This window comes from Mangifera indica, unplaced genomic scaffold, assembly GCF_011075055.1.
Source record: "Mangifera indica cultivar Alphonso unplaced genomic scaffold, CATAS_Mindica_2.1 Un_0005, whole genome shotgun sequence".
Lineage (NCBI taxonomy): Eukaryota > Viridiplantae > Streptophyta > Magnoliopsida > Sapindales > Anacardiaceae > Mangifera > Mangifera indica.
Window position 1 is genome coordinate 67,913 of NW_025401097.1, and position 23,718 is coordinate 91,630.

The 23,718-nt window shown below is 32.6% G+C and overlaps 2 protein-coding genes across 2 annotated transcripts; one reads left to right on the plus strand and one right to left on the minus strand.

Annotated features, from left to right (window-relative positions):
• The first annotated feature begins 2,030 nt into the window (after positions 1-2,030).
• On the plus strand, positions 2,031-12,489 carry LOC123205430 (disease resistance protein RPV1-like). Its single transcript, XM_044622379.1, has 7 exons — positions 2,031-2,602; positions 7,730-8,807; positions 8,889-9,182; positions 9,255-10,490; positions 10,584-11,233; positions 11,347-11,450; positions 12,188-12,489. The coding sequence occupies exons 1-7, from the start codon at positions 2,097-2,099 to the stop codon at positions 12,223-12,225; spliced, it is 3,906 nt and encodes a 1,301-aa protein (XP_044478314.1). The 5' UTR covers positions 2,031-2,096; the 3' UTR covers positions 12,226-12,489.
• A 1,213-nt stretch (positions 12,490-13,702) lies between these two features.
• LOC123205448 (alanine--glyoxylate aminotransferase 2 homolog 1, mitochondrial-like) lies at positions 13,703-18,041 on the minus strand. The gene is made up of 9 exons (XM_044622398.1): positions 17,495-18,041; positions 16,493-16,723; positions 16,155-16,325; positions 15,562-15,705; positions 15,273-15,452; positions 14,905-15,130; positions 14,187-14,300; positions 13,976-14,062; positions 13,703-13,860 (listed from the first exon to the last, which is right to left on the minus strand). Exons 1-9 carry the CDS (start codon positions 17,732-17,734, stop codon positions 13,817-13,819), a joined length of 1,437 nt encoding a protein of 478 aa, XP_044478333.1. The 5' UTR covers positions 17,735-18,041; the 3' UTR covers positions 13,703-13,816.
• Positions 18,042-23,718: the final 5,677 nt, after the last annotated feature.

A 23,718-nucleotide genomic window follows, 5' to 3' on the forward strand; every position in this document is an offset into this window, starting at 1 on the left:
TAAATGTCGAATAATCCTTCCTTTCTTCCTCATAAACCTAATCTTCTTACAAATTGTTTTTTCCTTCAATATAAGTCTCAATAATATAAAGTTGTGTCGATCGTCATTTGCTTCTTACTACCACCATCATATAATCTCAAATCTTATATAACCTTTTACCCATTGATGCTTCACTAGGGATAAATATATATACATTTGATTGACTTTGAGACAATAGCATATTTTTGACACAAATCCTTTGAAATCAACAATTGTGTCAAGGCAGATCCCGTTTTCATCCTTACCAACATATCCCATTATGTTGTCATCTCCAGTAATCCATTTCCCTCCAAAGCGAATCATAAATACGGTTTTTTTCATTTTTTTTACTAAAAATAAATCTGCAACATAAGCAAATAAACTTGGAAAAATAATTGGAAAGATCTAGAAGAACAAGTTAGTAAGGCCGCTTAGACCAAACGATCTCGCCTAGGGCATACAACCTTGATAAACCTGCCTACCCATCATTCCTTATCAAACACTGTTTTTCCTAATTTAACACATCATTCCACATAATCTAATCAATTTTTCTAGTTGAAACTATCATTAGTCTAACTAATTTAACTGACACAGAACCACATTTAACAATATATCTCATTTCCCAGAAATCTCAGGGTTTGTCTACTTAACATTTTTTTGTTTTCAATTGTAAAACCAAAAAATAAATATATGAGATTAAGGGTTTGGATCAACATTAACCTAGATTATGATGAGTTTTATGCAAAATCTTTACAAAATGCCGGCTATTTTGTGATCAAAAGTCAACTGAGCCTTTCTTTTTTAAGGTTAAATGCAAGGGTAATCTTGATATTATGCTAGACTTTGCGGTATAAATATTTAGTGGATAAAATGTGTAGTGAATTTGTATATGCAAGGTGTTTTGGTGGTAAAATTTTCAATTTCCCTTGCTTGAATTCCTTCAAACTCCCTTCTTCCCAACATCTACTTCACTTTCCTTAGCTTTATCCCCATTCCCTTAACTAACTTGATTGATTGCACCCTCATTCTGCGCACTTCCTCCTTTTCAAAAATGCCAACACAATTATTTTCCTCAAATTCCTTCTCTTTACTTTAACTCCAATTTCCATTTCACCATGAGGGTTGCGATCTCATGAATTGTATCTTTACTGTGATCACCAATGAATCCTCTAGGGTTAATATGATAAATTTATAAGTGAAATATTTAAGGATAATATGGTGATTTACTTGTTTTTTACTAGGTCAAGATTCTAATTTGTTAGTAAAGTTGAGTTTTGGGTGAGAGTTTGTAATTTTTTAATTTAAAGGGTGAGGAGTATTTCCCCAAACTTTCAGTGGGAAATTACTGTTGATTTTCCGAGAAAAAGATATGAAAGAGATGCAAAGCAAAGGCTGAGAGATAATGAAGGGAGAAATACAATACCGTCCCCTTGCTATGACTGACGTACTGTATTCCCAATAGAATGTGATACTGACATTTAGGTCCTTATCAAGTGCCAGCTTTCTGTGATTTACTTGAATATCTAAATAGCGTTAATCTGTTAATTTTTTATTTTCTAATTGTTAATGGAGCGGTTCCAAATATTAACCAGAACAATAAAACTATGTGTACCCACTTTGGATACACAAATATGTACACATTTATATGTGTCATCATGTGATTGGATGATTTTGAATTAAGAATAAAACAATAACCAATCATATGATGACACATATAAGTGTGTATATATTTGTGTATCCAAAGTGGGTACACATAGTATTGCTCTTAACCAGAATTCTTAATTAGCAGCTGCCTATTCTTTTTTTTTTTTTTTTAAATAATTCTGTCAATTTTTAATTTTTTTACATAAGAAAATATGAATGGTCTTTAAGGCTTTTAGAAAGAATTTAAAACAAGGACCTGGACCAAAGTGTTACTATGAGATTCTATTGGACCTTTTGAAAATCTAAACCTCACCGACCAAAAGGACTTAAACTTAACGATGGAATAAATATCGTGTACTCTGTTATATATTTGATGTGTTGTTGAGCCCTTTATGCCTGGCTAATGTGAAATAACTCAAATCACTAGTTTTTTAATGGCTTCCTCTTCCTCTGCCTCTTCTTCTTCTTCTTCTTCTTCCACTACTCCTAAAGCAAAATACAAAGTCTTTATTAGTTTCCGAGGTGAGGACACCCGGAGCAGCTTTACCAGTCATCTGTATGAAGAATTGTGCAAGGAAAATATTGCTACTTTTATTGATGATAAACTTATCAAAGGAGATCGAATTCCTTCATCTCTTTCATATGCAATCAAACAATCGAAGATCGCTGTTGTCATTTTCTCTGAGCGGTATGCTTCTTCCAGATGGTGTCTCCAAGAACTCGAAAGGATTCTCGAATGCAATGAAAAGTATGGTCAGATTCTAATCCCGGTGTTCTATAGAATAGATCCAACGGATGTAAGGAATCAAACTGGCTCTTTTGGAGAAAGATTTTCTGAGCTTGAAGAGCGATTTAAGGATGATCCTGGGAAGTTGCAGAGATGGAGGACTGCGTTGACGGCTGCAGCCAACACATCTGGCTTTGATTCAAATATCTATAGGTAACTTTTAATGTCTTTTACATAGTAATTTTACTTTCAGCTGTTTGTTAAATTTTTTATTTTTATTTATTCAATTTTACTGCAGATAAATATTTACAACATAATAATTAAATCGAAGTATTTCTTTTTTTATAAACTATTTACTAAATGCTTTTGTGAAATTAGTTTACGTTTCTATAATAAGACATGGGCAATATTATATATATAAATAATATATATAATTTTATGCATAAATAAAGAGTGACATGTCATTATATGATTAAATAATTTTAAATTAGAGATAAAATAATATTCAATTACATAATAATATATCATTGTTTGTACATAAAATTATATATGTTATTTATATATATAGTTTTTATGGATAAGATATTAATATTAATTATAAATATAGAAATAATCTGATTTTTTATTCCGTTTCTCACTGCAACTACTGCCTTCATACTGTTCTCCTTTGGCTAATCCTAATTGATAAATTCTTCCAAGTCTCAAACATATTTTTTTTTCTCTGCTTTTTACCTTACTCTATATTAACGTCAATTTTTTTTCTTTGTTTTTGTACAACATCTTTGCTTGCGGTTAACTTTGAAAAAGTGCAGACTGAAATAATAATAATCATTTAGCTCTCTTGAAAAATAATTTCTCAAGTTAAACAACTGAATAACTTAGGTTGGCAAAAACGCTTATTATTTTTAGTCCCTGTAACTCAATAAGTGGTGGGAGGGACTGAAAATCAGGAGAAGGGGGTGGGGCAAATTAAAATATATATATATATATATATATATATATATATATATATTATTAAATTTTGTATAATAATAATAACTATTAAAACTTTAATGTTAATCTATATTATTTCTTATGGGTACAATTATGACTTCCCGAACAAATTATAAAACAAATAAAAGGTAACATACTAGCATGAGAATATTGAAATAGTTGGCCGCCGCTTTGTTTACAAGGCACAATATTAATAGCATCCCATTCTTTGGTGAGCAAGTGGGGCTGTGTTAATATTTTGAGCCCGTAAGTAATATGAGTTTAACCCATAAAGAGTTATTTTAGAATTTATCTTAAAAATAAAAATTTTAGTAAAATTTTGCCTAAAAGTAGAAAGAACAATGTTTTGTATACTCATTTTTTGTACACAATTTATGTATATAGTGATGTGTCATTATGTAATTAGATGATTTTAAAACATGTGTCATCATATGATAAAAAAATATTCAATCACATAATAATATATCATCTGTGTACACAAATTATGTACCAAAAATGAGTATACATAGTTTTATTGAAAGTAGATATCCTAATTAGATTTTTTTTGAAAAATAAAAGTTTTAATATATAAATATATTATTTTATTATGTCATTGATATAACAAGTTTTTAATAAATACACTCATTATAATGAAAGAAAAAAGGATATTGACCTAATATTGATTTTGTTAAATGTAACTTTATTATAATTAAACTGGGATAAATCTTGTGTCCTTTCACCTTGCAATTTATGATAATTTAAGTGTATTTATTTACTTTATTGATTTCACACACTCTAATTCCTAAAGAGAATACCTATAAATGTGAGAATATGGTTTATTAAATAATAAAAAATTTGTCATACATTCAATTTTTTTTTTTTTAGTTTGTATAAAATGTGTTTTATTTATTTGGAATCTAAATTTTTTTTTTCCGCTTTATTATTTGATTGGATTATTAAAATTTTGCATATAATGTGCCATATTTATGATCTAAAATATCATTTTTCAGGCTTGAGTATTAGGTTGGGTGAATCAATCCATTTAGCATTGTTTTTTTATATAACAATTTGAGGGGGTAATTAAATCGTATATACAGGGCTATGAGGCCCAACATAGAGAACTCCAACGGTGGTTTTTTTTTGGGCCAAAGTACTTTGTCCTCTCAAGGTTTAGTGAATTATTAAGGCCAAATGACTATTTTCCACCGAAACTATGCTAAATTCTCAAAGTTTCTCCAATTAACTATTAAAATATTATTTACCCACCCATAGTCGGTTAAATTTAACAAAACCCTAACTTCTGAAAATTTAATCTCATTTTTCCCCCTAAAAGTTTAAAAACTAATTTTTCTCCCTTAAGTCAAATTTGAAAAGATCACATTTCCCCCCCTAGGGTTTAGTTTTCAAACCCCTTCACTTTCTCCAACACCATTGCCGGCTGTCTCTCCCTTCCGATGATTTCTCTTCCATCGACGGCTCTCCTCAACTCCACCCTAACCTATTCGGCGCTGTCTCATTTTCGTATGGGAAGAGAAATCGTCTTCTTAGAGGACAATGAGTCGTCTTGTCTTTGTCTGGGAAGACAATTTCTCTTCCAAGACGAAGACGAGACGGTGCCAAATGAGTTGAGATGGAGTTGAGGAGGGGCCGTCAATGGAAGAGAAATCGTTCAAAGAGAGAAACAGTCGGCGATGGCGCCGAAGAAAGTGAAGGGGTTTGGAAACTAAACCCTAGAGGGCAGATGTGATCTTTTCAAACTTGGCTTAGGGGAGAAAAGTTAGTTTTTTAAATTTGGGGGGGGGGGAATGAAATCATATTTAAGTTTATTTTTAATATTAAATATAAAATGATGATTTTACCCTTACTACCGTTAATTTTAACTGCTCATAGGTGGGTAAACGATATTTCTATAGTTAATGGGGGGAACTTTGAGAATTCAGCATGGTTTAGGTGGAAAATAGTGGCCAAATATTAATTCTCACCTGTTAAGTTTTAAAAATTCAAATATCTATGATAAACTCTTAAAGTTAACAAGATCTGTTAGTTTTAAGAGTAAAATTATCATTTAACTATTGATGTTAAGAAAATAAAACTTTATCTTATTTTTTCTCTTAAACCTTAAAAATTAACAATTTCTTTCAAAATTAAACTTTAAAAAGTCTTCGTTATAGACAAAGACTCCGACGAAGATCTTGATAGCTTCAGGAGAATATGACCAGGAGGGAGAGACATGCCAAAGAGCAAGAGTTATCGTCAAGAGATCGTCGAAAAACTGAAAACCTAATAGGGGTGAAGGTGTAACTTTTCAAAATTTAATCATGTGAAAAATTATTAGTTTTTAGGATTTAGAAAGAAAAATAAGATAAAGTTTTAACTTTTTAATATCACTGGTTAAATAATAATTTTACCTTTCGAACTAATAAATTTTGTTAACTTTAATAGTTTATAAGTGAGTATTTGAGTTTTTGAGGGGTAGAAACAGAGTTTTTACTAAACCTTGTGAGTGGATAGAAATTTGGGATTTCACTAAAACTTGGTGGGAAAAATCCTTCGCCCTTTATTTTTTAAATATCTCAGGGCTGGCCCAGGCCCTCCCCAGCCTTAATTGGTTTTGCCATGGTCAGAAAACATTAAAAAAGGTAATTTCTAATATAAAAAATATTTCCAAGTAACACAAAAGAAAAACAAAAATAGAAAACTCTTAAGATATCCCTTTTAATAAATGATAAAACAAATAAGGATTTGAAATTAAAATGAGTTGAAAACATACAATGGAATTTGATAACTTCTTTGGATTCTGGGATCATTAGTACTTCAAAATATTGTCAAGTTTTTCATCTTTTCATCTCAAGAACACTATAAAAATTTTAAATGTAAATAAATAATTTTTATTTATTTATAGTTTTATAATTTTTTTTAATATAATACCCTTTTCGAATCTTAGCACATTAATACTTTTTCTATATATATATATATATAACAAAGTACATAACTATATAAAATCCATCAATAAATGTATCACAAATGAATTACACTCTAATTAAAAAAAATCAATTCCTAAGAAAATACAAAAAATACAACATAACACTTAAAATAAATTACAAAAATAATGAAAAAAAAGTTGATGAATGTCACTGAATGAGTTGGAATAGTGAATTTTGGGAGAAAAGTGGAAAACGGTAATTTTTTTTTAACTGAATTATAGGAGTAAGAACTATGTTTCTACAGGTGAAAGAAAATGGTGACTGTTAAGACTTAAGGCAAACTAATAGTAGAGTTAGCTATAGTAAAAATTTTGTCAAAAAATAAATAAATATACAAAAGCATTGAAATGGGTTCGGTAATCAGCCTAATATCCTCTCTTAGATACAACTGCTCTCTTTTCCAGAGTTGTTAACTTCTGCCTAAAACCCTGTAACAAAACTTCTCTAATTTTGGAAAGGCTAAACATTTTAACATCTCCAGTTACTGTTGTAGCCATTCTTCAGTTAACCCACTGGATTTATCAATCCTTAATTCTTCAGTGACTCTTTCATTGACAAAATCTCAGTGACTTCTTCATTGGTAACATTTTAGCTATTCTTCAGTTAACTTACCATCATTACCAACTCCAATACTTAAGCAACATAGCTATTCCTCAATTAATTTTTTACACTACCAACTCTAGTAATTCAGCAACATAGCTTACTCTTCATGAACAACCTACATTCTGATGTTAACTACTTAAATTACCAACACCAGCACTTCAACAAATTGCAACTGATGTTAGCTAGTGCTCACCAACCTTAGCTCATACTCAAACATGCCAGCTTACGCTTAACTATCTACTATATCAGCAAATGATATGAAAGTTTGTAACTGTAGCTGAATTGAAGACCTCTGTTATGACTGCAACTAAAAAGGATGGCAGCTGTAAGTAATATTTTTTTTTAGAGAAAACACAAAGTTTGTCTCATAACTGAGCAAAATGTACAATAGTTAAAGCTTTTGTAAGGATATCATCTTTTTTATGTTTAGAGGGAACATAGAGAATGGTGAGATATTTCCATGTAACCTGCTCTCTTACATAGTGAACATCTATCTCGATATATTTGGTACAAGTGTGATAAACAAGATTTGAAGCTAGGTATGCGTCACTTTGATTGTCACACCAAATTACTGGAGAAAAGGAGGAAGTAAGATCAAATTCCAACCTTACATTTTAAAATTTAAGGCAATAGAGTGGTACTCTGTTCAATAAAATTCTCATATCCTAGGACAGAAAAAGTGCGCTCTATTCTTTGATCAATTCTTGGAAATAAAATTATGTTATCTTTCTAATTTCTTCTTCATTTATCTAATTTTATTTATATATCTTTTACTTTGTAGGCTTGAATCATCACTTGTAAAAGCTATTGTCAAAAGTATTTTGGAGAGATTGAATGATGAGTACTTAGAAATTGACAACAGGGACTTAGTTGGACTTGATTCAAGAATTGAACATATTGAAAATTTATTTCTTAAAGATGGTGTTCGCAAACTAGGAATTTGGGGCATTGGAGGTATCGGCAAGACAACTCTTGCAGGTGCTGTATTCAGAAAAATCTGCAAACAGTTTGAAACAAAATGCTTCATTCGAAATATCAGAGAAGAATCAGAGAAAAGTGGGGGATTAAATGACTTGCGCCACAGAGTTAGTTCTAAAGTTTTCGGAGAAAAACATTCCAATATTGGATTCACCTTGGAAAGAAAAAGGCTTGGCCGCGCTCTTATTGTGTTTGATGATGTTACAAAATTAGAACAAATGGAATGTTTAATGGAACATTTCGACTACTTGGATTCCGAAAGTCTTATAATCATAACTGCAAGGGATGAACAAGTACTGAAAAAATGTGGGGTGGATCCTGCAAACATATTCAAGATGGATGGATTGTCTGGTGATGAAGCTTCTGAACTTTTTAACCAGTATGCATTTGGAGATGACAGTCCAACAGAAGATTTTATTCAGCTATCATCCTGGGTAGTTGCATATGCCAAAGGTCTTCCCCTAGCTCTCAAAATTTTGGGTTCCTTTTTGTTTAAGAGGACAAAACAAGATTGGGAAAGTGCTTTAGAAAATCTGAAAAAATGCCCCCACATGGATATATGTAATGTATTAAAAGTAAGTTATGAGGGGTTAGATCATACACAAAAGCAAGTGTTTTTAGATATTGCATGTTTCTTTAAAGGATGTGAAAGAGATCTTATAGAACAACTCTTCGATGCCTGTGGCTTCACCTCACATAATTGTATAAATGTTCTCAATGAAAGGTCCCTCATAACTCTCTCAGCCAACATCATAACCATGCATGATTTACTTCAAGAAATGGGTAAACAAATTGTACGTGAAGAATCAGGAAATAATTTTGGCGAACGTAGCAGATTATGGGATCCTGAGGAAATCTACTCAGTATTGAAAAATAATACGGTGAGAACCTTTTTATATTATACAAATTATGTAATTATGAATTTCAAACTAATTTATCATCAATCTGGTCTTGATTTTCAGGGGAAAGGAACAGTTCGAAGCATAAGCTTGGATATGTCTAGAGTAAAAGAGATTCATTTGCAATCTAAAGCTTTCAACAAGATGCATGAGCTAAGGTTCTTCGAAGCCTATGGCTTCACGCGTCATAGCAAGGTGTCTGGTTTTGAAGAACTTAAAGCTGATTTCTCTGAGCTAAGGTACTTTTGTTGGTATAGTTATTCTGACGAGTCATTGCCACAAGATTTTAATCCAGAGAACCTGGTTGGTCTCTACCTCACTCGGAGCAATCTTAAACGACTTTGGCGTGGTGTCAAGGTATTGGTATAAATTAATTACTATTTTGTGCTTTAAATTGTAATTATTTATCAGTTTTTTATTTTGTTACAGAAGCTGAAGAATTTGAAACATATTGACCTCACCAGCTCTGAGAATCTGCAACAAATGCCAAATCTCTCCTTCTGTCCAAATCTCGAGAGCTTGATTCTACAAGGTTGTAAAAATTTGTATGACGATTTCTCATGGATTCGTCATCTCTATAAGCTTGTCCTCTTGAATCTACAAGAATGTAAAGGCTTTGAAAGCCTTCCAATCAACCCTCGTTGGAAAGTTCTTCGGAAACTTGTTCTCTCCCGGTGTTCAACTCTCAAGATAGTTCCATATATCCCTGATACAGTGGAAGAGTTATATTTAGATGGAACTGCAATCGAAGAATTGCCGTCGTTGAAGCATCTTTCCAGCTTAAAAATATTAAATCTTGAAAAATGTTCAAAGCTAGAGCATTTCCCAGAGAGCATTGGTGAGTTAGAATTGCTTCGAATACTTATTCTCTCCAACTGTTCAAAGATCAAAAGAGTTCCATGCATTCCCAATAGAGTAGAAGAGTTATATTTAGATGGAACTGAAATTGAAGAATTGCCGCCATTGGAGCATCTATCTGCACTGGTAAAATTGAGTCTAAAAAAATGTTTAAGCCTGAAAAGCCTCCCAGAGAGTATTTGTGAGGTTAAATCTCTTCGATGTCTTTATCTTTCGGGTTCTTCAAAACTTGACATACTGCCTACCGGACTGCAGAATTTAAAAGCATTGGAGGAACTTGAATTTGAGGGAATTGGTATCACAGATCTACCATTATTGACTTTAAAATGTTTGAACAACCTCAAGAAATTATCTTTCACAAGATTTGGGATTCAGGAGCCACCAAGTTTCCTACTGGAACAATTAACTGACTGCCACAGACTGGAGGAGTTAAATTTGGAAGACTGTAGTATAGAAGTGCTACCCAAAAACCTTGGCGAATTACGCTATCTGAGAGTTTTATATCTTGGCCGAAACAATATTGAAAGTCTACCAGAGAGTATCAAAGACCTCTCGAACTTGTATGAGCTTAATTTAAGCAATTGCAAAAGGCTCAAATCCTTGCCAAAACTTCCAGATAAGTTACTAATTACAGAAGCCAAGGGCTGCACATCAGTGGAAGCATTGTCCGGTTTACCAAATCATTGCCTAAGTATGGTGGCCGACAAAGAGGAAATTAACTTCATCAATTGTTGCAATCTGAGATTAGATTTGACAGATGTTCTGCCCAATATTGAGAGAAATGCAGACGTATGGTTTCGCTCTCAAGTAAGTCTATATATCTCTCTCTTTTTCATATTTATTTTTATAAATATAATGTTATAGGAAGAAAGTTAGAAGTTGATGATTTTTTTGGCATAGGTGAACACAACATGGCTGTCAAGGGATGACCAGCCAATGGCTTCTATATGTTATCCTGGAAGTGAAATTCCAGATTGGTTTACCCTTAAAAGTGAGAATGGTTACATAGAGCTTCCATCAGATTGGCTCAATGATGACTTAATTGGTTTCGCTTTTTGTGCTGTTGCATCATTTCAAGACTATGAAGACCCTGAAGCTTTGCAAATTCGCTGTTTTCTGGTTGTTGATGAGCAAATTGTTTCCACTGGCTGTTTGTTTAATGATTATGGGCAAGAGGTTATAGATACAGATGATGTTACTGAATTAGATCATGTATTCTTAGGATATGATTATAATATCATGGCCTTGGAATTGCTTACTATCAGTTCGGATAACAAGGGCTACGTGGAGTTCTTTGTTGAGCATGGAAGTAAGAAAAACGAAAAAAAGACAAAGTTGAAGAAGTGTGGAGTCAGATTGTTATATGCCAAAGATAAAACGGCTGCAAGAGTTGACAGAGACCAAAGATTTCCAATTAAAAATGATTGTTTCAGGTGCTATCTCCATTGCTGCGTAAAACATGATAGAATGGATGAAAAACTACCATATGAAATTTTAGATAGCTGGTCGCCATATTCAGAAATATACAAGCCACCAATAAGAAGGGATTAGTAAGTTGTATCAAATTCACCAAAACTAAATCTTTTATTAAAATTCAGAATTAACATATGGCTATGATATTATTATGATTTTTATTGATACAAATATTCGTTGTGGTTTACAGTGCAATCTATATAGGGTGCAAAGTGATTGCACACCTTATGATTGGGAAGCGCACGGAGCTAGACCTAACTGAATTTTGGAGGTTAAAATCTTCTTACAGAAAAGGTGATGTAACTCCAAACCCATAAGCTTATTATATAAGGTTCTTGGAACATGTTAAACTACAATCAATTGTTTTGTGTCTCAAAATTTCTCATTTAAAAAGAAAAAAAATCATATTAAAAGTTGAACATCATGATGTATAATGATAAACACCCAATCTATCATTGGTGTCCCAAATTATTTGACAATTTACAAGTTTATATTTTGATGCATTGTTTAAGAGGTTCATACATAAATAACAATATTATATGAAAGGCTATAACATACAAAAGCTAAATAGAACTTTTAATGTAATTCTACATTGAATTTCTACTCTAGTATAATTTGGAGTTTGTGCTTGTTTGGATTAATAAGTTGTTTAATACTAAATCTTCTTTGATTGTATTTTATACTCTGTAATTTTCTTTGTATCACTGATCATAATTATAATACATTTGATAGCAGAATGTCTTACCATTAGAGCAAGATAACTCATACAAATATAAATTCATGTTTTAGAGCATGTAAAATGGTATGTATTTTTTTTTATCTACAGAATAATATCGTTATTAGAACTTTCCCTCTGGTATTATGTATGGTTGTGGAGGTTTTCTGCATAATAGTTCAATGATTTCTGGAAAAAGCTTAATTTATGTTGCCTTCAGCTATCCATATTTCTGCTCTATGTTCGGCCATTCTCTATTGATCTAGTCTCTTGAAGACTTGTTGAAGTAGATTTCTTTCTCTTATGTTGTTTGCAGTGTTTGCGGAGTTGTTGGAAATCGTGCGAACACGGTAATGTTCCAGCTGGCAGCCTGGACCATGGACACATACTTTCCAATGAGTGTCATCTCAGGGTTTTCAGGATTTTCTTCCCTGGCATTGGATTATTTTGCTGGACTACTTTTTAATTAAATGTGTTAGATGAACTTTACTGCTATTTTAGTGTTGCTGCTGTTTGGTTTTCTGGACGATGAAATGAAGTTGATTGCACTTTAATAATTATTCAGCTGTCCTGTTTTGTTTGAAAACCCAGTTCAAAGTTTATTGTGAAGATATTTTCAATGTTTTTGCCTTCTGAGGCTGCTTTTATTATATTTTATCTGGTGCATTTTGCATGATCAGGTTTGTTCTCGAATAGTTGGACTTGTCAAAATTGCATTTAACATTGCTGCAATATTTTTGGAATGATATATGATTGATGGTCTTTTTTGTACATTTTAAAACTTAAGAAGCCTTGACAGGCGGCAAGAAAGTTTTCATTTTGTCTGATGATATGACAGATTTCAAGTAAAAGCAAAAATTGTGGAGTGGATCACATACATGAGATGGAAGGATTATTTCGTGATACAGCTTCTAAAGAGAAATCTCCAAATATCTTTAGGGGTAGTAGCATGTGCATATGGTATTACACTTTCTCTTAAAACTTTTCTGTTCTTCGGTATTTAATATGCCAAAAGGAATGGATCATCATAGGACTTCATATAAAATTTTAGAAAGCTAGTTGGGTTTTGTGTTAGATGAAGGTAGGGCTGGATTTAATCCAAGCTCGTTCAAACTCAAGTTTAAACTATACTCAAATAAGTCTAAAACAATCAAAGCTCAAACGCGCTCAAACTTAAAAATTAAACATTTTCGAACTCAAGCTCAAGCTTTGGGTTGTTTAACTCATTTAACTCACCAACCAAAAATTTTAATACAAAAATAACATTGTTTTGATTAATATATATTAAAACGACGTCATTTTAATAACGAACTAGTTAAAAACTCAAGTTCATGCAAATCAAATCAAACTCAAGCTCAAACAAACTTAAACTTGGCACGGCTCGAATTCAACCCTAGATAAAGGCAACAGCTAGATGGCTTCAATATAGTTAATATCTAATTTTGCTGACGTTTGGTTTTCTGAGATGTTAACTGATGTTTAAAACTCCTTTCACCGTTCTGAACTGTTATTACTGGTTTATTCTGGTCTTCTCCAGATGGCTTTGCTTTCTGAGGCTGCTTTTGTTTCTTTTGGAGGTGTTTGGTTAATTGTTGCTTCTTTTGTTATAAACTGCTAAACTTATGTATCCCCATTAAAACTCAAAATAGTTTGGACTTTGATTCAAGATCATCACAATCATTCTCTCATTGATGTATACAAAGATTGTAAACCGTCAAGCTTTGATGCTGACGTACGTGTGCCCAAAGTCTGAAATTATATACCTTGCTAAACCCACTTTAAGATGTTGTGATGTATTATACATTTCATCATTTAATAGTGGAGCTGAAACTTTTGGTTGGGAACTTGCTTGATATTATTATTGAGAATAAGCTCTTTGAAGAGTTTGATGTCCAGAGGATTTATAAGAGTTACGTAATTTCCCGCAGTCTTAACAGATAGATACTTACAATTTTGACATTGCATATTCCATAGCATCAACAAGAAAATCTGCATTTCCAAACAAAACAGTGTGAAACAAAATTATCAGGAATCAAATGTACAATAAAAGATTCAAGCACACTTGCTGAAATCCGTTTGATGAAAGGAGGCTATGAAAAGTTACCTGCATCATCTTTGGTAAAACACATCGGTGGCTTGATTCTGAAAACATTTCCATGCAGCCCACCTTTACCAAGGAGAACACCGAGCTCTGCAATTATGACAAGTAAAAGAAAATTAAGTTGTAATGCCAGGTATGAGGATTTGGAACCCAAAAAAGGAAAAAATTTGAGAGATAAAGGAGTTCTTTCTTCTAAAAGGAGAGTTATTTGTACCTCTGAGTTTCTCAAACAAGACTGCAGTTTCAGCCTTGGCAGGTGTCTTCTTGTTCCTGTCAGTCACTAGTTCTACCCCCACCATGAGGCCTCTCCCTCTCACATCTCCAATGACTGAAACAAGATTTTATCAAGGTGAGAAAAACTGCAAAATAAAATTGCCATTCCAATGTGTAAAGCATTTAATCTGCATATACTCAAGCAAATATTCAATCAAACAAGAAAACTTTAATAAGATTTATGTAAAGAGACTCAGGTTAGGTAGAATTTGTGCATCAGCAGCACAAAACTTAATATTTCAATATGATCACGTAATGTCAATTGGTCCACTTCTACTAAACATCTCCAAATGATGTTATAAGCAGAATGATTTATTTTCAATGCCGCATGAAAACCTTTACAATAAAAATAGATCCGCAAATGGGTTTTCCACTTGATACATTTTCACGAGGAGCTTAGTTCATATAATTTTGGAGGGGAGTAGAAGCATACATGAGCACATTGGCACATACACACAAATTCAAAATTCTAATATGACTATAGTGAGCTTACTCAGAAAATTTTGTTTAGGAGATTTGTTTACATGATATAAAAATATGGTTAAATAGCCAGATCTCACCAAATTTGCAGTTCTTTTTAATCTAAAGTCAAAACACAGCCAATTGAGCAAAAAAGGTTTAAAAAGACTCTGAGAAGTTATTAGTTCAAGAGAAATTACTATCATGTCTCTCTTGTAGAGCTCTCAAGCGGCCAATCAGGTGAGAACCAACATCTGCACAATGCGCTTGACGCTTCTCCTTATCAATAACCCTGAGCACTGCAAGCCCACCAACAGAACATACTGGGTTTCCACCAAAAGTGTTGAACTGAATCTTCTGAGCCATTACACTAGCTATTTCTGGTGTTGTCACTACAGCTCCCAATGGCAAACCATTGCCAATTCCCTGAAAATCAGATTATAGCAAAGGAATTATTTGCACAGGAACCATGGAAAAGAAAAAACTAACTAAACATGATAATATTAAAAAAAGTTAATCATGTATGTATAGGGCATGATGAGAACTGCAAGGGAATATCATAAAAAACCTTTGCCATGGTAACTATGTCAGGAATGACACCTTGTGTCTCAAAGCCCCAGTAGTGGCTTCCAGTGCGACCAAATCCAGTTTGCACTTCATCAGCAATGCAGACACCACCAGCGTTACGCACAATGTCATAAACATGTTTTAAGTATCCAGGGGCCAATTCTACTGCTCCACCAACTCCCTAAATTGTCAAAATTTATAAAAAAAAAGGAGCAATTTTTAGAGACCAATTCAGGGTTGTGAAAGCACCAAATTTATATATATCTTTAGAGACAACAATCAATCAAAACCTGAATGGTTTCAGCAATAAAACCAGCAACTTTTCCTGAACTTCCAAAATCAATGTGATCTTGTACATCTTTGGCATAAAGGGCACCATTTGAGCCAAAGACTCCACGGTATGGATCTGGATTTACAACATGATGGATTTCACCCTGCAATGTAGCATGTCAGATCATGAACACAGATTGAATTTCACTCTTAAATACATATTTTATTTCTTCTTTTCATTAAATAAACAAATAAAGAGAATAAACTGAGCACACCTGGTACAAATCAATCTACTCTTAAATAAAATTTTCAGAAAGCTTGCTACAGCTGTTAGTGTATGTCGGAAGAAAAGATTGAAGAAAGATGCATGCCATGCCCAATATTAGTAACATAATCTCTAATTCATATCCTATTTAAACATTGTTGGACATTTACTAAACCCTAAACCCTTAACCTTAGGAAAAGTGTATGATGGAAGAAAGTAAAGCTCTTAATTGCTAATGTTCCTGAGATAATAAGCTTCAAACTATGTTGTCAGTGTATACAGTTCCAGATATCAAAAGTTTGTCAAACAATAAACCATGTTAAACTATGAATCCTAACATTTACAAACCTGTGGTATGGGGTACTTCCACGTATTTAGGGCAGTCAGTCCAATTGTATTGGAGCTTCCACCATGATAAGCATTTCTTAGGGCAATCATGCCAAGATTACCACTGTAAAGTCTTGCCATCAACATTGCTAGTTCATTTGCTTCTGTCCCAGAATTGACAAAATACACAACCTGCATTTCAAATTTCAAAGTGAACTAAAGAAGTTAAATCTGACATCATAATGTTGTTATTAAGTGGCCATCTTGATGTGTGATGTTATAACAATTACAACCTGTATCCAAATAATATCACAATGTAACAAAGAATGACATCAAGTGCTAGAATTGAGAAAAAAAACCTTTAGGTTTCCAGGCATTTTTGATGCCAATGCCTCAGCAAAGTCAGCTATAGCGTGGTGTAAGTATATAGTTGTTGCATGCTGAAGAAGATTGTTTTGCTCTGTAATAGCATTCAAGATATCAGGGTGGCAATGCCCACAAGACACAGTAACTATTCCAGCAAAAGCATCCAGGTACCGCTTTCCACTCTCGTCAAACAAATATTGCATTTTACCTTCAACAATATTGAGCTGTAGACCAAAACAACACAATAACATGGGCTTCTCATGAAAAAAAAGACAATAACCAATTATGCACTAAGTTAGACTTCGTATTGCACACAATTTTGCTTCACAAACAAAAAATCAGCCCACTCTTGTCAAACATATATATTTCTTTCACTTCAACAATAATAGCAATAACTCAAAAACAAGAAACAAAAAATTGGCTTCTTTGATAACAAGTGATAATCAAAAGAGAGATCAAGCAACTATGCAGCTATGCAATTATCTTGACAAAATATTGACCATGCTTATAAAATTAAGTAAAAATTTCCCAACTAATATTAACACAAAAGCCCAAAACCAGATCATAGTGCATCAATATTCTTCCTTAATAGAATCACTTAAGCTTCAAAACAACAAACAACAAAGAATTATAACACACAAAAGGGCAAAGATCTCTCCTTAAAAGCTAAAGAATAAATTTATAATTCATACACAGCATAACAATCCATGAACAAAAAAATGCGTTTGACAAAAGCAAACTATTCTTGTCCTTCACAGAGATAAAATCACTTGAATAGAAGCACTTAATCTCTGACAAAAATATAAATTGGGCTTACAAGTGTGAAGATTAAAACCATGTTACACAAAACCAATTGTCTTATGTGAAGGTCCAATTATCTCCATAACACAACTTAAAAAGAGCTCACCTTTCAGATTAAAATCATATTTTTACTTCAAAACCAATAAAAAATGACTTTTTATAAACAAACCCGTTTCCCAAAACACAAAACTTACAGGCTTTTGATAGTAATAAAACAGAGAGGGACCCAAAAAGCGCTTTCTTTTCTCAAGAACTTGATCAGCAGAAGGACCCAAGTAAGGCTTAGGCTGATAATCAAAGGGCGGCAACTGGGGCGGCAAGGAAGAAGAATTATCATCACTAGGAACAGCAGAGAGCGAACTGCAGAGACTCCTTCTACAGTTCCCATAAAGCCCCAATTTCCTCTTCAAAATTTGCCTCTGCAAAAACGCCATTAAAACCCCAGTCTCCTAAAGCACAGCCAAAAGGGTCCAAGGAATATAAATAAATTTGGTGGATTGGCGCCGGTCAAGTGATAAGGTTGAGTTGTGTGTGTTGCGTTCAGTGAAGAATGAGCAGATACTGAAAACTCGGTGAGTTGATTCTTGGTAGACTCATTCAACTAAATTAATTAAGAAGCAGGGGATTTCGATTTTATATATTGAAAAAACACTAATACTTTGATGTTAATTGGTGATGCTGTTTACAAGGCAAAATTGAAATAATCAAAAATTATTTGTTTGTTCTCAAAGACTCCCAGAAAAGATGTAACTTATGAATAGACGTTGCATCAGGAGTATAGCTGTCAATCATTAAATAGATATTGAGCATAGTCACGTCATCCTACCACCTTCCTCACGTCGATACATCGCGCAAGGTTAAGCGTATATATATATATATATATGTATATATATAGCAAACAAACAAACAAGCAGCGAAATTTCAATTCTGACCCTATCACATTATTTGATTGATTATTATAGAAAATAAAGATCATCACTTGTTTATTATATGCTATCTTAGAGTAAACACTTATTATTTTTATCAAAAATAATAACAAAATTAATCCTTACGCAAAAAATTATGATCTTTTATGCAAATTTATTTATTTATTTATTTTGTAATCCGAAAATCAAAATTTTGGACTTTTCCATCTATACGTCGCCACCAACTCCGTCACGTGAAATTTCACATATAAACACATACATGTGATTTTTTTTAATTATCAGAAACAAACAAGACTTTTTTTTTGAAAAAAATAATTAAAATAACTGAAATTAAGAAAATTTATACAAAATTGACCAACTTTACAGGATTTGTAGGGATATGATAAACACATTGGAAATTGTTATACAAACAAGCTTTAAATTCGTTTTCCATAATTGAAAGCACGCATAATAAACCAATAAACTCAAAACAAATCACGCATACAGAATTCTGATGAGATGTATGGGGAGTTTAGTCATTTTTCAACAATTAAAATAGGAAAAAAGTTAGTATCATGTTTTATTACTTAAAATGTTGAAATTTAGCAACATTACATAGGTGTATAAGTTTTGATTAACAGTTTCTTCAGTTGAGTTTTTATGTTAAATAGCTTGAATCGTGTGAAATTTTCATGAAATTTCTCAATAATTTTGGGTTAGAATAGGTTTATAATCAATTATTGGTGAAATCAAATTTGAAAATAATAGATTTTACGTTATTTCGTCACTATGCATGATTCATAATACTATGCAGGTCACACATAGTGAAATTAGATAAAGATACGGGGGTTTGGATATTTTCCAAGTATGTGTGATTCACATAGTGGTTATTTTTTCTAATATTTTCCAATATGCAGGGGAGAGTAGTTGGTTATATTTTACCATGCATGTACATGATGGGTTTTTTTTTTATATTTTTTATTATGCATGTTTTATTCGTTATGTGTGACACGTATTTTGGGCATGTGTAAGAGAAATCACGAAACACCATTCAAGGATGAGAGATTTCTAGCAACGTATCACTTTTAAGATGCAAGTGATGATGAGAGGCCATTGTGATGTAATGGTGAAATTAAGAGCGACATTAACATATATGAGCAGAAAATTTTTTTAAAATTACATGTTTTAGAAAGTTTTTAGATTAAGAGGAGTCCAAATTTCACAGAGTATTAGCATACTCCATTTTATTAAGGGAGATTGTAAAAGCAAAATCCATTGACATCTAGTTCAGCTAATTCAAGTTTACCCTAATCACTAGATTGCGATTTATTTGTCAAATCAAGATTCAATATTATCTTTCCATCATAGGCAGACAAAGGATTTGAGCGACATATTTTGAGGGTGAGGCTTCAATTAGCTATGACAATGTAATAAGGGAATTTGAGGTTGTGGGGGGAAGATGACTTCAATGTCATTAAGATTGTGTTCTTATATTATCTATACATCGAATTGTTAGATGTGGAAAAAAAAAATGTGATAAGTAAGCAGGTCCTCCAACAAGTTAATCACTTGAATGGATTTAACTCATATCCATGGGGTGTACAAGAATGAAAGATGATGTATAAATCCATTATTGATTGTATTAGTCTACAATATGAGAAGTCTCATCCGATCTAAAGAAAAACTCTCCATGTATTCCTGTAATTTAATGGAGCTTCTACTAATTTTCAAGATAAGTGTATCATCTACTCCTGTTAATGTAGATTTGTGTAATAATAAACTAATAATCTACAATTAAAAGTTGTAACTTTGTCTTTATAGATTTGGATGTATAAGACACTTGAGATATTAGAAGATTGGGCAAAATTGAGATCACACATGGTGGGTTTTTTTATCATATTTTTTGTTATACATGTTTTATTCTGTATGTGTGATGGGTATGATGAATTTTTTTAATATTTCCATATTGGGGGTTATCATATTTTCCATTTTGTTAGGGTAATTGATACTCTCCATTTTAGGGGTTTTAACATAAACTTTTTAAAATTTTGGTCAGTTTTTATTAATAAAATATGAAATTGAAAATATTATAAAAATTAACCAATTTATTTTTTTGGCTTAGAATTTTACTTATGAGCATAAAAGAAAACATGAAGCATCATTCAAAGATGAGAGATTTGTAGCAATGCGCCACTTTAAGGAGCAAGCGACAATGAGATGTTATCATCACATGGCGGTGAAAATAAGGGCAATATTAACAAATGTGTAAAAAAAAAGAACCAAATTTTTTCAAATTTAATGTTTTGGAAAGTTTTAGCTTAGGGGGAGTCCAAATTTAGTAGAGCATTAACACACCAATTTATTGAGGGAGATTGTCAAGGCAAACTTCAAACAAGAGTTCTAGTCTAGACTGAATATGAATGATGTCCAGTTAATTAGGGTTGGATACAAATCGAATTGACCCTGAACTCTTTTTAACTCGAGTTTTTCTTAAATAAAAATAATTTAGTTTTAGTTCAATTCAAGTTGATCGAACCAGAATTTAGAATAACTCAAGTTTAACTCGAATAAAAAATAATTTGATTCACATTCAATTCTAATTTATAACTCAAATAAGTTTCAATTTATGAATCAAATCCCCCAACCCTAGTATGCACACAAGTTTAACACATAATTATGACAAATATCTTTAGGGTTTTATAAAGGCCAAAGGACTATTTCCCACCCAAGGTATGCGCATTTCTCAAGTTTTCCCCCGTTAACTTTGAAAATCCCATTTACCCACCCGTGCACGGTTAAAACTAACGATTTCAAGGGTAAAATTGTCATTTTATCTGTATTAAAAAAAATAAACTTAAATTTGATTTATTTGTCCCCCCTAAACCATAAAAACTAATAATTTCACCCCAACCCAAGTTTTAAAAAACATCATTTTCCCCCTTAGGGTTTCCAGTTTTCAAGTGCGTTTTCCCGATGGCGTTTCTTCCTCTCCGACGACCTCCAGGCCACTGCTCTTCCTCTCCGGCAAGGTCTTCTTCCGGTGGATCTCTTGGGAGAAGTGATGGACGAAGACTCTTCATCGACGAGGAGTCTTCGTCGTCGACGAAGACGAGTCGTCTTCGTCGAAACGTAGACACGACAAAGACGACTCATCTCCGTCGATCACCTCTCCCAGGAGAGCCGTCGGAAGAAGACCGTGCCGGAGAGGAAGAATCGCCACCGGAAAAATGCACTTGAAAACTGGAAACCCTAGGGGGGGAAATGCTATTTTTTAAAACTTGGGTTGGGGTTGAAATTATTAGTTTTTAGGGTTTAGGGGGGGAAAATGATATAACTAATGGACTCGGTTAATTTTAACAGCCCATAGGTGGGTAAATGGGATTTTCATAGCCAATGGGGGGACACTTGAGAAATGCGCATACTTTGGGTGGGAAATAGTCCTTTGGCCTTTTATAAAAGGAGGTGAGGCATTTTTGTAATTAACTTTTAGTTTTCGTTATCTCTATGTAACCCTCAAAGAGTTAGTCAATTTTAAATACATCCTCCTTGGTTAAGCTATTTTAATTAATTTCCAGTTTTTTTTAATGAATAGTCCGAGAAGAAATGCTAATTTAATAGCCCTTTTTGTGGAAATTATGCCTGATGAACTTTCAACACCATCACCCTCCGCGCCCTTTCCTCTTGAGTTGAAAATGTATTATTATCTTCATTGGATATTTCACTAGATTTGTGAAACGGGAAAATATTTATGTGAATATGATACCTGCAGAAGTGCACGACAATAAGCTGGAAAAAATATTTATGTTAGATAAGATGGCATTAATCACATAATCAAGATTTTAAAAATTAACATACATTTTACGACTCTCTAATAGAAGATGTATAGATGCTATAATACGCCCAATTAAGACAAGAATTTCTGTCATATGAATTGTGAAGATAAGGATAAAGAAATTATGGAAAGTTGGGTCAATTAAGTTAGGCATGACAAGCAATGACAATGATTTCAAATCCGTTGTTATGCTGACTATTAGATTTGCTTTAGAAGTTACCTTGTCAATGGCGGCTACAAAGACATATCTTCCTCTTTTCTCGGGTGCTATCAACCTTCTCCACCCTAATCTTATGATAAAATACTGCTAGCAAAAGAGAAAATTCAGTTTGGCATCTGATAGGTAAATTTTCATAATTAATTCCAAGTACATAATTTTGAACTTTACATAAAATAGACTATGGTGATTAAACATAGGTAAACAACTCTAATATTTACTATGTCAATTATTAAATACAATTAAAAATATAAGAGAGAATAATGAAAATAAGAGAGATTTTTAGTATAGTTCAACTCACTACTCAGAAGTCTATGTCTTTGGTTACATTATATATATCTAAGAAGAGTGTTTTAGTAGAGTATTATTTAGTGATTGCAAAGAAGAATATCACGTGTCTAATATGTCTAGTTGGGGCTTAGAGCTTACTCAAAATGCTAGTTTCTCTCTTAGATATTTTTTTAGATGTCATCCATTATATTCATTAAATAAAAAGGTTTAGTTACTTGTACATATTCTCATTCTAATTGTACAAAACCAAGATAATTATATTGATAATCTAATCTTGAGTTGATAGGAGACGATTACTTTCTCTTGTAGACATGGAATGAAATAAGAAATGAATCTCATAAATGCCGAGAAGATATATTACTGTATAGAGTTCTTCTCATTGTGACTGAGTAATGATACCTTTAACTGCATTTTTGGACAATTGTCGGACAGGTGGCATATTCGATCATTGTTCATATAACTTGTAATTGATTAGTCGTTTTTCTAAGTGTTGTACTTGTGAGTTCAATCAAGGAGAAGTTTTATCAAATAGCAATTGCCTCTCAATTTTAATAGTCAAAGTAGGACTACAAAAACTCTTTGTTATCATGCACAAATATGCAACATGTGAAGACTTAAGGTAATTTAAGATATATCATAATGACAACATTCATACATTGTATTAAATGTGTCAAATGCTCGCACCTTATGCCAATCATAGTGATTCACGTCATCAAGGAGTCTTGATGAGAAATCTTGAAAGTGTCATTGGATTGAAAACATGTTTGTAGGGTTACTTCAAATGGAGATTGTTTTTGTCTAGTCTAGATTTGCTTCTAAAAACTCGATGATGATTGTTTTTTCAACTTAGGTCTTTTTTTCCTAAAACTCTTAGTGCGATTGGCTTGTTGGAGTGATATTTTAGAACACATTATTGAAGAGTTATTTGCATCAATCAGTACAAAGTTGTTTAACTTCGATAATTTTCATTTCCATGGATATATGAATTATTTGGTTTGTGGTGTGGAAACATGTCATTAGAGTTTCTTGACATTATTCCAGTTGGGATTTATGCTTGAAAATCTTATATATTGATTTTTGTATTTATTATCTATTATAGATATAAGCTCACCAATGAAACATCTTATGCAAGTGATTGGGGGTGAGAATTTTAGGAGGTCTCTGTAATACCCT